Genomic DNA, 15,021 nt, shown 5'->3' with positions numbered 1-15,021 from the left:
TCTGGTTGGAAACTGGTCAACATTCTCGAGTGCCTTAGTGGTGGCACATTAAATGATCGGATGCCAGTTATGCGAACCACACTAGGTCGGCAAATGGTGAGGTGCCAATGGAAGAAGAAAAATGGAAGGTTCGGTGGTTCAGGAGTCTGACGAAGGTTGGAATCGGTTGGTGAATTCGTACCATTTGAGTTAGTGAGCCGAAACAAAGCGCCACGTGCTTGTGACACTTGTTGCACGTGAATTAGGAACGCAACGTTTGTTGAAAATCAACGAGTAATGTAAGAATTTCAGAATCTCTGCTCAGGTTTCGTTATAATTACGCTCATTTGAGGCATTGAAAAGCAAAAGGATGTAAGAGAAATTTTGAGCGCGCAAAGTTCAAACTGAAAGTAGGCTTTCATTGAAAAACTTTCTAAATCATGTTTGCTCAGCAGCACCTGCCAGGGATTCTGTAACCATCTCCTGCTTCAAAACAGAGGAGAGTTTTTCCTACAATTTTTCTAGTCATGCCCCCCTTTTTTTTTTTAATTTTAGCGCTTACACTCCCATTGCTTCTTGGCGATTCATTTTTCATTTCTCTTTTCCAGACAACCATCGGGTGACATTCCACCGAGGTCCGTCGTCGCTCCCGACTGCCTCTCCTGCCGCCGCGCTTTCAGCCTCGTTCGATCTGGCAGACGACAGCACCCGTGCGGCCGGTGCGGCAAAGCCTTCGCCACCCCCAGCGGCCTCAAGCAGCACGCCCACATCCACAGCAGCGTGAAGCCCTTCCGGTGCAACCTGTGCAGGAAGGCCTACACGCAGTTCTCCAACCTGTGCAGGCACAAGCGCAGCCACTCCGTGCCGCGAAAGACGAGCGACTTCTGGCCCCAGTTCGGAAAATGGGTCGTCGGAAAAGCGGAACCTACGTTATCCGTGCTAAGTATCAGCGACATCAGAATTCAAACATCGACGGCCGATACTGGTGAGGAAACAAAACAGTCTGCCAGCAGTTGTTTTGCGTTACGAAGGTTGTTCGCTGCAAATTCGGAACAACAAATAAGTCAGGATAGCTCCACCACTCCAAAGTCCGTTGACAAAGACAACTTACAAAAGTTATTCGCTCCTAATTCAGAACACCAAATAAATCAGGATAGCTCCACCACTCCAAAGTTCATTGACAAAGACAACTTACGAAAGTTATTCACTCCTAATTCGGAACACCAAATAAATCAGGATAGCTCCACCACTCCAAAGTCCATTGACAAAGACAACTTACGAAAGTTATTCGCTCCTAATTCGGAACACCAAACAGCGGATATTTCTACCAGTCCGAAATTCGTCGTAAAAGACATCGTCGATCGTTCATCAAATGCCGAAACGTGCAAGTACTGTGCCAAAAATGCTCCACTAGAAGTGTCTGCATTGAATCCAAACGAAGCATACAATGTGACCGACGGATCGCCACGACTCTTCAGTTTAACACAAGCATACGTGACGCCAGACATGTTTCATTACCAACGCCAAATGTCGCCAAAGATCGGCTCCGTCTGTCCGGAAGCCCTCTCGCTGAACGATCTCTGCTACTACAACAGGCTCATCGAGAGCCACTGCTTCGGAAGACCGGAAGTGGCGAGACAATGGAAGCCGGAAGAACCGGAGAAACGCTCGTTTCGCCCTCTGGTGCCGGCGTATCGCGAGAGCGACGAGCCCCTCGACCTGAGCGTTCGAAACAGCGCCCACCATTCGATGCTGGATAAGAAGTATCCGGATCCCTCGCAGATGAGTCCCCTCTCATTGCAGTGGCAGAGGACACTCCACCCGATGCTCCTGGACACTCTGTACCAGGAAAACGTGGCGTTGAACCTCTTCGGTGGCGAGTTCCTCCCCTTCCACGTCCCCCAAGAAAGCAAGGTCCAGGCTCAGCCGACGTACGCCGACCACCTGAGGAAGAAGCGGGAGAAGTACTCGTGCAAGTTCTGCGGCAAGATTTTCCCGCGCTCGGCCAACCTGACGCGCCACCTGCGCACGCACACGGGCGAGCAGCCATACAGGTGCAAGTACTGCGATCGGTCCTTCAGCATCTCCTCCAACTTGCAGAGACACGTTCGGAACATCCACAACAAGGAGAAGCCCTTCAGGTGTCCTCTGTGCGACAGGTGCTTCGGCCAACAGACCAACCTGGACAGACACCTCAAGAAGCACGAGTCAGAAGAGTCGGACAAGCGTCTCCAACATTACCCCACTTCCGATCGGTGCAAAGATTATTCGATAAAGGAAGGTCTGAGGCCACTCTATTAGGGGAGCGATATTTTGGTTCAAAGTATCTGAACCAAAACCGCATTGTGGTAAGCTGGTGTACAAGCTTCAGTTGTGTAGCTTGATGGATGTTTACTGACTGGCCTACTGGTGGGAGGCCACTGTGACCGCGTGACCTCTGAGGCCACTCTATTAGGGGAGCGATATATTTGATCAAAATATCTGAACCAAAACCACATTGTGGTAAGCTGGTGTCCAACCTTCAGTTGATGGATGTTTACTGACTGGCCTACTGGTGAGAGGCCACTGTGACCGCGCGACCTCCCAACAAAATTCCTTTTTTCTGATGATGCGGCCCATTTGGAGACAGTTCTACTATGTCGAATACTTTAATGATGCCTTGTCTCATTAGATTTAGGTATGTGTGCACGCTAGTATGTTCTATCATCATTTGGCATAGTTCGGAGTGTCATTTAATAAATTGAATACATTTCCCCTCCCAAAAATTTAATATCGGAACGCCCTGCTATTTTACTTCATTAAATGAGAAAATTTCCTTCATTTACAGCTCAAACAAGTGAGAGATGAAAATGGCGTTAGTCAATGGAAACATTTTCCGAAAAGCCTTCAATTGATCGAAGTATTGATCCAGTAACCTTTGCTGGATTTGTTCAAAGTGGTGTTTTGCCCAACTTCTCTACGACGTAGCAACCAGCGACCACAATGCATGCATATAAATACATGTAACAAGGTTGAATACAACGCTGTCTTAGAGCCAGATAGGTCAGCCTGGCTTCTAAGATTCGGACGTGTCCGCAATACTACCCCCGCTCCCAACGGCTTTTCGATGTCTGGTGCTGGAACATATGAAGGACAAGCCAATCGAATTGTACGCAAACGTTCTTCCAGAATGGCCCTACAGGGAATTGTGCACCATGAAGAATAATGGCATCGGCTGTCGGTGCTCTGACAAAGATAATTCCACAGGGCTAATATACAACTAGAGGGCACGCTTCTGCAGGGTGTCGTGATTGGAAAACAACATAATTTGAATTCAAAACGTCCAAATTCAAATGAATGCTGGAGAGGGGGAGAATTCAAGAGAGGGGCGGTTAATTTTTATTACTTACTTTTTACTATGTACATTGATTTTAAAATATTAATCACAAAGGTTTTGGACTTCAATTCCGAAACAGTTCCGAGATAGGATCCTAAACCCAAACCTCCCTTCTCCAAACGTCAATGAAAATCGTCAAAACTTGCGTGTTTTGAACTTCATTTTCGAAAAATTACCGATGGAGAGTCCCTTAAGGGAGGGGCTGGCTCGCACACAAAACATATACAACCCTACGCGCTCTCGCTAAATGTTAGCTCTGTGGATTACCCCTGTCCCGTCGACAGCACGATGCCTTGCAGTCAGTGACTTTCGAACAGAAACGGCCACCGTCGAAAGAACGTTCAATGACATGCAATAACGATTCAAACGCAGGACTGTCGTCGATGTGTTTTGCTCGATGGACAGAACACCGCTTCGACGTCGGTCCCTTTCGAGCGACTTCAGCTTTGTGTGATTTATAATTTATTCATAATCATTCCTTACGATGGAGATAGTTCTGTGTCGATGTGTTGAAATTGAATTATATACAAAAACATTTCTTTTTCAGACACTCCTTGCACTGGAGATGCTTCAGACAGATAAGTGTAATAGAGAAAGTGTATTAAAAATGAATCAAATGTTGATTGTGGTCATTGATTGTTAAGGGGGAAATCAAGTTTAGGAAGCCGAAATTTCAATGGTTTTCGTGAATTTTTCTAACAAGGAAGGAATAATCAGAATTAATTTAAACTTGGAGGATATTTTACGCATCTTTTGAAATACATTTTGTAATTTTTGCAAGTCATTTCCATCAGAAATAGTGGAGTTAGAAGCTGCTGTTAGAGTTCTTGGGCGGTCGCCATCAGAGTTTGTTGCTGGCAAGCACTACCGAAGCCACAATTTTTATCTTTAATTATTACTTACCAGAGTTTGAAAAAAAAAAAAAAAATGGTGTGAGTGGTTTTGAATCTCCACGGTCACTTAAAGTGCTCATAGCATCGGAATTTTTCATTGAAACTTTGGCAACATATTTTTGAATGGTTTTATAAACATTTTATGACATAAAAAAGTGGATTATTTGACCCACCTAAACTGGTTTCCCCCCTTAAGTCCAAGAAAAAACTTCATGATTGCCAAATCGATACGTGGTCGGATAAATGAATGAAACGAATAAACAGGTTAATTACGTATACGTAATAATCATACATTTCAGCTCATACCATATCCGGCAGCAGATTGTTTTTTTTTTTCCTGTGCAGTCTGAAACGTAGATTAAAAGAGACGAAGAATAGTCAGCAAATGAACCCCAAATTAATAATTTCTTGCACAAAAAAATGACAATGTCCCAGAATGTTAACAAATAACGTATTTCACACACGTTAGGTGGATTTTAGCTTTTGATATTTTTCATATTTTCAAGCTAGGTTTGTGACTAACTGAAATATCAGCTTGTTTTAGTTATCAACAACCTTAATGTTAAGAGTAATCTTTTTTTTAAAAAACTGGACAAAGTGAATTGGGGCCTGATAGTTGACATCTTCAATTTTCCTGAAACTTTCAGGTTATTTACTAGTATTATGATAAAGTGAAGCTTCTTTCCTCTCAAATTTGGCTTTTTGGCCTTCGAGTGGAGGTCCGTGAGAAATAAGAGCTAAATATTTAATTGCTTTGCTTCAAAAGCAATGAGTGAACCTAGCCAATTCTTTCAAATAAAGATGCTACTTGATTAGGTACATGCTATCATAAATACTTTTGTGGCTCACTCATGGCTTTGAGGGCAAAGATCAATTGAAACTGCTACTTTTTTTGCCTTGTTTAGGCCCCGATATCTGCTAAAGCCGTGAGTAACCCTCGGAAATGAGTATATGATTAACTACTCATCACAGTATAGTACTAAGAAATACAAAAAAATAGCTTTCGGTTCTCTTTAGTAGCTAAACGGTCTCTAAGTCGATGATTTTTTAAAAATAAATGCCCAAGTTTACAGGTCAATAACTTTAATCGCGACGGGTAACTTTGGGATACATCTGTAATTATAGTCCGAGTGTTGTAGTTTAAAGTCCAGGTTAGAAACCCATGGCACCTAATCAACTTTTTTAATTACGCGGTCTGAAAGTTGATAATTTGAAAGAAAAAGATCACAGTTTTAGGTCAATTACTCTAAAACGCATGAGTCAATAACTTTGAGCAAAAGCTGCAATTAGGTTCTTCGTGATGTAGTTTTAGACTCTTGTCAAAAAACACTGACGTCTTATCATTTTACTTAATTTAACGGCCTTAAAAATGATGATTTTAGTATTAAAAGAGCGTTTTTTCACGAGTTTATATGAATGCTACTCAAAATCGTATGAGCTCAAACTCACATAAATACTAGAACGAATCAACAGCAAATGTACTTTAAGCTCCCAAAATTTCATGCTTCCAGTGTTATAAAAAAATCAACATGGCAATTCTTCTCACAAAGCTAATCCGCCATTTTAGAGATCCTAGATACATAGGATTTGGATCTCGGAAGCTGAAAATTTACATAGGTTAGTTTCAAAGATATCTCTACACCTCTATAAAATTTCATCCCATTCGGGGATGATCGAGCAGGGACAGTTTGAGAAATTCATGCACCTTTTGTTATTTTTGACTTCATAAATGATCATAAATCAATGTTATATTTTAGGAAGAGGATTGCAATTGGGTATGAGATGGAGTTCATAATTACAGAATTTTCATATACACTATACTTAGTAATAAACTTTTATAAATTAACAAAGTTATTAAATTAGGCTCAAAAGTAAATATATAAATATAATGTCAAAAAAAAAAAGAGAAAAAAACGACGCAGGTTTGTTAGACAAAAACAAAAGCTGCAAGTTAAATGAGCATAATGATTATATCACAGTGATTCCACGTCAACTGAACTGATTTTTCAAACAGTCCCCGCTCGATCATCCCCGAATGGGAAGAAATTTTATAGAGGTGTGGAGATGTCTTTGAAACTAACCCGATTCTAATTTTTAGCTTTCGAGAGCCTAATCCTGAGGATTTAGGATCTCCAAAATATAGTGCTCCAAAATGGCGGATCAGATTTGTGAGAAGAATTGCCATGTTGTGGTCAAGGTTACAGAAAATTTTATTACACTGGAAGAATGAAATTTTGGGAACTTAAAGTACATTAGGCGGTTGATTCGTTCTAATATTTATGCAAGTTTGAGCTCATACGATTTAGACTAGCACTTATATAAACTCGTGAAAAAACACTCTTTTAATGCTGAAATCATCATTTTTGAAACCGCTTAATTACGTAAGATGATTAGATCTCATGGTTTTCTTACATGAGTCTAAAACTACACCACGTAGAGCATAATTACAGCTCTTGCTCAAAGTTATTGACTCGGGCGTTTTAGAGTAATTGACCTAAAACTGATTCCTTTGTATCAAATTATCAAATTTAAGACCGCGAAATTAAAAAGGTTTATTAGTTGCCATGGGTTTCTAAGCTGGACCTTAAACTACACCACTCGGACTATAACTACAGTTGTATATCCCAAAGTTGTTGACCCGTCGCGATCAAAGTTATTGACCTCTAAACTTGGGCATTTTAAAAAAATCATCGACTTTGAGACTGTTTAACTACTAAAGTCAAGAGAAACGAAAGCTATTTTATGTATTTCTTAGCACTATACTGTGGTGAATAGTTAATTATATACTTATTTCCGAGGGTTACTCACGGCTTTAGCAGATATCCGGGCGTAAACAAGGCAAAAAAAGTAGCAGTTTCAATTGATCTTTGCCCTCAAAGCCATGAGTGAGCCAAAGTATTTATGCTAGCATGTACCTAGTATCAAGTAGTATCCACATTTAAAAGAATTGGTTTCGTTCACTCATTGCTTTTGAAGCAAAGCAATCATAAATTTAGCTCTTTTTTTTTCACGACCTTAAACTTTGACCCCTACTCAAGGACAAACAAATCAGTTTTTTAGAAAAAGAAACTTCACTTTTTCTCTTTCCATAGTACCACTAACACATCCTGAAATTTTTACGAGAATTGAAGACATCAACTATCAAAAGTGTCCAGCTTTAAAAAAAATAACTCTTAAGCAGCTATATTGCACCACTCAAGTCACACTGGTCAGCAAAGGAATAATGCTCCTTTTAAGAAACATAAGGATGAAATTTGATGTGACCTCACGGGCATTTAAAAACATTGATTTTTCAGTAACGAACAAATCGATCGGAAACATCATCGCTGATGCTTCAATACTCGTTTTTCAGATAAAGATTACGTTCTTTTAAGATCACACTTTTGCAGGAAGAAGAAACATTTTCTTTAAATCGAGTTGAAAATTTAAGGAAATAGCCTATCTCCGTGAAAGAGACAGAGAACAAAAAAAGAACAGTAATTATGCTTTGACTTTAAAAAACGGTTATTTCGCTTAATCAAGAAAAGTATGAAATGTAAACTTTTGGAATTTGCGCTGATTAAATACTAGTTGGCTTGAATTAAGGGGAAATTTTAACATTTTTCATTACTTTAAAGAATATTGTCCAATGTAATCTGAATCTAACATCAAAAGTGACATCTCCCCCCCCCCCTCCCTCCAAGATGAAATAAATGATCTTCCGGGATGATCCTATAGAGAAGTGTAGGAGAAAGCGCTAAAAGTTTGGTGCTTCTTTTCTTTTTTTTCATTTTGCCCGAGTTGAAACATTTTTCTGAACAGCAGTGTCCAGATTAGCAGAAGAAATTCCAATTTTCCTGGCTGTATTGTTCCGTGAAAGAGATGGAATTTTCTAACAGATCAAAAGTATTATCCTTAAATCCTATCTACAATAGTAAAACAATTAAAAATCTAGTTTTTCCACGATGAAAAACCATGCCTTTTTTTAAACAGGCACACAGGCATATATTTTACTGGTGGCAGATTCATTAGAAAACAGCTAAAACGATATTAGGTTTTATGTGTATTGAAACAAGATGCATTTTAGATTCATATTTCTCCCCAACATTTCCACTTTGGATGTCAACACCCAGACAGGTGAAACTCCCCCCCCCCCCCACCACCACCACCAGAAGTATTCTACTGGATAAAGTAATGGAGAGTGAAAACTTTTATATTATGATTTTATATACAGGGTATCTGCTACTTTTTGAGTTTTGAAATCCAGGACTTTCCCGGACTTACGCAAGTTACTTCATTTGACAATGACATCAAAACTGCGCGTAAATATAAATAGAGACTATAAAGCAGTATAACTTTGTTTGGGGAAAATATCCTTTTTATCTCAGCTATGTAAATAAATCTAAAGAAAAGCAGCAAAAAATATTCAACTAAATATGTATATGAAAAATGCAACAATTTATTGAGACAAAAAATAAGTACGAGAATTTAAGAACATTTAAAATCTAAAATAACCCATTATCTCCCCAAAGTGCAGTGTGTAATTGTAAAATACAAATTTAGTAAATGCATTCATACATTAAACAGAAAAAAAACCCCTTCAAAATACACAATTCCAGAGTCATCATGGCGAAAGATAAGTTAGTAACAAATCTGAATACGATCGGTATAATTATTGAACTGTATTGTACAAAAGCAAGCTTACCATTAAACATAGAAACTTCGAACTGTTATTTTTTCTACTGTTTGTGTGTGTGTGTTTTTTTTAAACATTGTAGAAAAGCTGTGATACGAAAAAAAAAAAAAATCTCCAGTCTCCGGAATGGGAAAACATGTTATGGGAATGTTATTGACAAATCAGCTTTTCTGTGCAACGAAAAAAAAAGGAGATGAATGGCGATGAAATCATCTTTGTTCTTCCGAGATCGGAAGAACAGCGATCGGTCCTGAGCGCGAAATCCATGACCACCAGTCAGTTTCCATGACTTTTGGACATTTTACACGGAAATCCATGACTTTCCATGACCAATTTCGATCATGTTTGAAATCCATGACTTTCCCTGACTTTCCATATGCGCGGACACCCTGTATATAAACGTCGAAGGTTTTTCAAAAATCTCACTTACCTTTATTTCCTGGTTGAGGTTATGAGCTCTTGTTATGAGAAAGTCCATTAACGATATAGCTGTAGGCCAATTCCTCAACAGACCAGGGTTGGCCGGATTGGACCCAATTGGGTTGGACCCAATGGGTTTTTTTGAAAAAACCCATGAAAAAAAACCCATTATTTAACCCACTTTTGGGTTTTTTTAAATTTTCTGAGAAGTTTTAAAAAAAAATTAATTAATTTAAATACTTATACAATTCAAACTTCTATTTTATTTGTTCTTCACCACAGACAATGGACATAAAAAATGAATTTTGAACTTTAATAGTATTTCTTAACTCTTTTTAATGGCATTAAAAAAATACTTCAAAGGTTTTAAATAAATATACTTAACTTTTTTCTTTAACCGGTTAAATAAATAACTCAAATTATCTTGACTAAGTCCTGTCACCTCTGATTTTATCAATATTTGTAGATTGTACAGAGGAAACTACTCTAGCTAAAAGGCTTTCATGTGAATTATTTCCTGTAAACCAACACGTCACAAATCTCGAATAAACAAGGTATATTTTTTAGAAACTATGAGATTTTGCAAACAGTCGGACAGAAAACAGAATAGGTTGTACAGTATTTTCATTATCATACGAAAAAGTTTAATGTTTCTTACTCTGTACACAGAAATAGAAAAACAGGCAACATAAAATTCTAAGAAATCTCTTGATTAAGCTGAATTCAGTAAAAAGGGATTTAAACTACTTGAGGTTCTACAGAAGTTTTGCATAACAAAATGAAATATGATAATGCAAGAAAAAAATGTAATTAAAAACGAACAATAGATTTTATTGCTCAAAAAGTAACTTTGCCTTAACTGTTGGTAATCATGGAAACTAAAAAAGCTGAAACTTCACCATTCTTGGGTTTCGTCGTACTTTTCTTCAGAAAACGTTGAATTTTAACTAGTTTTCCAGCTTTTTTTACCCCAAGACAATTTTTGCGCTTTGTCCATATACTTACGCTACAATATGTTACAAGTACCATACATTTTCACTAAAAAAATACAAAAAACCCACATTTCTTTTAAAAAACTCACTTTTAGTTGGGTTTTTTTGGGTTTTATTTAAAAAAACCCAAAAAACCCTGGGTCCATGGGCTTTTTTAAAAAAACCCGGGTTTTTGCCAACCCTGCAACAGACAGCAGCATCCAAAAAGAATTATTGTTGGGAGAACATATTTTTTACCATTTTCTTCTTGTTTTAATTAAAGCAGGGCGAACCACTTGTTAGAAATCTATTCTCAGAACGAAAAGAATTGGGTCTGAAGTACGAGTACAGTCGGGCCGAAACTTTTATACGTTAAATCGGGGTTATTCGTAATATCTGAGTGAGAAAAAAATGCACTTGGGGCATTCCAAGGTATTTTTGACATTTATGTAGAGTCCGTAACGTGACCTTTTTTGCCATAACTTTTTAATTTACTGTTTGATTAGCATATTATTTTATTTTGATCTTTTCCTACCAACACACCAGTTAATATTAAAATAATTTGCAAATCAAACGGTTAAATTAAAATGTTATGGCAAAAAAAGGTCACGTTACGGACTCTACATAATGTCCAAAATACCGTGGAATGCCCCACTTACCTTATCTAAAACCCCTAACAAACTGCACAAAAATATCCGTAATTACTTTTTATTCAGCATTTCACGAATTTTTACTCACTAGTTTATTCGAAACTTTAAGCTACTGCGTAATAGATGTTTGGAAATTTCCTCAATACTTGACTCGAAAAAAGTTCTCTTTCTACTTTATGGAGAGAAAGAAATACTGTGTCACTTACAGCCTGCTACATGAGACATGTTTTTAGTTTCCTGGTCATGTAAAGCATTTGAAAAAAGAAAGTTTTAATGGGAGTTTCATTATCGCATTTTTCTGTATCAAAATCAGTATTCGTTGGTTGCCCCCCCCCCCTCTCACTTGTCAAAAATGGCCCATTCCAAGAAATGTCTTTTTCTATTTTGGACAATATGGATAGAATATGTGGAAAACAATCCAATTTTTCCAAACTCAAACTAACAAAAAAAAAATTTTTTTTTAGGCTGTTGAAATATTTTGTCAATTCGAGGTTTATTATTCGGTAAATAGGGGGGTTTCGCCTTCATTTTAGTCGGTGGAAAAAGAAAAATTCGTTCAATCACGAAATTCGTTAAATTGAGGTTCGTTAAATCGGGGTCGGACTGTATAACAAAATATATCTGGCATAACCATTTCCATTCCTTTGGAACTTCAAAAAACTATGAAAAGAGGTAAACCATTCCGTTACACGTTTTCTCATTTTTCTAAATACCCCAGAATATCCACAAGATTTACAAAATACATTTCAACAGAATGAAAAAGAAAAAACTTAAAAACTCAAATAAAAATTACTGTCATTCACTAAGCTTAAGAGCAGGTTATTCGTTACAGCATTCATTTCTTTTACCCCTTTCAGCCGCCATTAGCCACAGACTACAGTCCCTCCTATAGTTTATCAGAATTGCGAATAAACTTTAATACATTTTCTGAATTCGCTATTCAAATAAACTATAGGAGGCGCTGTAGTCTCTGACTGTAAAACAGGTAGCTGAAAGGGGTAAAACAGAGACACGTACATTCATACATAGGATGTGGCTGTCCAATGAGACATCTGTCGTGGCCATGCAAAATCGAAATGTTTTATCGCTGCAACTAATTTCTTGAACTCCTGTAAGGTGGTATAAATTATGCAAAATTGTATACAAACAAGAATAATCGTAACCAGGGTTACAGGGTCTGGGGTCCTAGGCATTAAAATTCCAAGAGTCAGAGTCTGCCACTTCCACTCAGAGGTCGCAACTCTGGAGTCGGGGTGGAACTGATTTTCAGGTAAAGGAGTCAAAAGGTACACTCCAAGTGTACCGGCAAAAGTACACGGCAAGTAACTTGCCGCATTTTAATTTATTTATTGCTGCTGCAAACTAAAAAAATTTTGCAGTTGGCGACATTCAGCAACTTTGATTTCAAAATTCTAGGGTCATCATAAACTTGGGGATGTTGTCAATAGCTTTAAGCAATTCTTCTATTGTCGCCCAAGTAAACAAAGCTGTTGAGATAGCAACTTTAATGGAAAATTAAAGTATGACGCAGAAGAGTTGAGTCTTGTTTCAGAACTGTCCATTTTCGTGGAGGGGCGATACGGAAAGGACAGTTGACGATCAGAATTTGAAAGTGGGTTATCGGTTCTAGAGCTGAATTCGTCAACTTGAAATTTCAGAAATGAGCCAAAGAGGTAAAACATTTTAATTTCATGCAGCCAAGGCAGATATCTCATTGGACAGGTCACATCCTACCTAAGTAGGTGGGTCTTGGTTTTACTTCTTCCAGCAGATATTGGCTAGAGACAACAACGCCTTTTATAATTACAGTTTTATGCAGGAGTTCCACGAAAATGCCGCGTAAATTGAGACCTAATAGTAGTGTTAAAATAGCGGTTTGGTTCCGCAGATAACAAAATATACTTCATTCTAGTGATGACTAATTGTATAATAAGTTTAATGTGTACTTATATCAATTTTTATGCACAATATGCATAAAGAAAACAAACTAATTTCGTGTTCTGTTCATGAAGAAGAGCTGACTATTATCGTCTTTTTGGCAGTCATTAAGAATTTCTCTCTGTCATTCTTTGCAGAGCATTAACGCATCCATGATCACTTACGTCATTTCCATCATAGAATCTTCAATTCACTGAAAAATCAGAAAGATCATTTCTTTTGTCTAGGAATATCTGAAAATTTTCAAAGTTAACGTTTTTGGTTGTGCGTCATCGATGTCGGTATCTTCGTTGCTTTTGTCCTCCTTTGTCACTCCTAAAAGCTCTTCTTTCAGTGAGTTCTGAGCCGTGTGAGTTAAATGACTTTACTTCCGGAAAGAGCTCTGGAACCCATCGCATAAAATGTCTCCAGTGAACGAAGCTCGATGATTAGCACGCCAAAATGCAGTTGATTACGCGTAATCTGCAATCTTTAGGAATTTGGATTTTGAAAGAGGGGAGGAAAATGTTATCTGTTTGCAATGCGTCATCCGCGTAAAACCGAAACTCATCCGCGTAAAATAAAACAAAAAAAAAACAAAGGTGTCAAATCTTAAACCGCATAAAATAAACCTACGTAAAACGAGGGTCTACTACCCTTTAAATGCTGCTCTGTGCTCCAAGTGTAAAATATTGAATTGCTTCATTAAAATTGAACTCTTAGGCATGCCTTTACACAATGCAAGAAGAAATTTTCGGATTTTTTTTTTAATCCAATATGTTGGGAATGTTTCCGTTTGGGAATATTGGTGTGTTACGTTAAGGTTTTTTACTAAGGCTTTTAATCGATTATGCTTTACGCTCGCTATAGCTTCAGTTTTGTATTTTTGCAGAAATGCTTGATATAACATGATACTATTTGTCACATTCATTTTAATTTCAAATATTTCAAAATATATAAATATAAAAAATAAATAAATAAATAATACATATTAAAAACAAATTCATTCAAAATTTGATACCGATTGCATAAAATCCAAGAGACGGAGTCAATCATTTTTTTTCTGTGTGTCTAAATTTTTTTCCAAAGCTACGGAGCTGACTGCTCAGAAATTTAAGGAGTCGGGAGTCAGAAATTGGTCAACAAGAGCTATTTTCAACAAAATTTGCTTGAACTAAATCTGCCTTTTAATTCAGGGCAAAATTGACTTTTAGTTTCCCTGTAGGTGCTAGCTAATGTTAAAGGATTTGAACTGTTCAAAATTGAATGAAAAATTGTTCAAATAAAAAAAGGAGATATGGGAATGAGGTGTCCTTGCCAAGATCTTGCGAACAAAAAAAAATCGTTTCGATTGGACTTTTCCCCCAAAAGTTATTTGAGAGGAACAGACAGACTTTCACGTTTTAATTTTTTGAATTTGTTTTTGACTTTTTTTTTGTTTGTTTTTCGTGATATTTTAAGATGCATTAAGCCTTACTTTAGGCTTCTTTATCTGACTTTTACTGGTAAAGTAGGCCAAAAAAAAAAAGGTTAATTGGGGGCCGGCTCTGGAAAGTCTCACTTGACCTGGATATAATACATCGTCGCCTCAGAGCAACAATAAGATCTCTGAGGCGACAATATGTGAAACGGCTTAAATGAAACTTCCAGTTTTATACTAATAGATTTGCTTAAAAATTAAACATTAAATTTTCGCAATATTGATTTCGACAACGTTAGCCAAGCAAATTAATGTTTTGTTTTGACCCGTTTGACGAAACATTTTGAAAATAAGCCAAGTGTTCGATGTTAGAGTACCCAAAAGTACGGTGTATTCTGAGGGATGACAGGAACCAAAAGGTGCCATAAAATGGACAGAATGATTAGAAAAAATAAATTAAAATCATGAATGCCGATGAAATGACCGAGCGGCAACGATTGTGAGTCGCAATATAAATGGAACCGATGATGAACGGAGAATGGTTGCAGTGAATGCATCACATTTGTTTCAAAAAGACAAAAAAGAGTCCAAAGTTCAACACAATGTATTCATATATTTATTGACAGAGCACAGTTGTAACACAACGTTTCTCCACTTCTATTAGAAGCAAATTACTTTCATCCGCACAGCGACGGAAGAAAAATCCTAAATGCAAGGACT

The 15,021-nt window shown here is 37.5% G+C and overlaps 1 protein-coding gene across 1 annotated transcript in view; it reads left to right on the top strand.

Annotated features, from left to right (window-relative positions):
- Window positions 1–2,280, top strand: part of LOC129226150 (oocyte zinc finger protein XlCOF8.4-like) — a 2,552-nt gene extending 272 nt beyond the window's left edge. The window contains exon 2 of the mRNA XM_054860751.1: window positions 588–2,280. Coding sequence (XP_054716726.1) covers window positions 588–2,280 — 1,693 coding nt within the window. The remainder of the gene's footprint in view (window positions 1–587) is intronic.
- Window positions 2,281–15,021: the final 12,741 nt, after the last annotated feature.

The sequence above is a fragment of the Uloborus diversus genome, chromosome 7, assembly GCF_026930045.1.
Source record: "Uloborus diversus isolate 005 chromosome 7, Udiv.v.3.1, whole genome shotgun sequence".
NCBI lineage: Eukaryota > Metazoa > Arthropoda > Arachnida > Araneae > Uloboridae > Uloborus > Uloborus diversus.
Note: the sequence above shows the minus strand (reverse complement) of the source record. Positions and strands in the feature narration are given on the sequence as shown.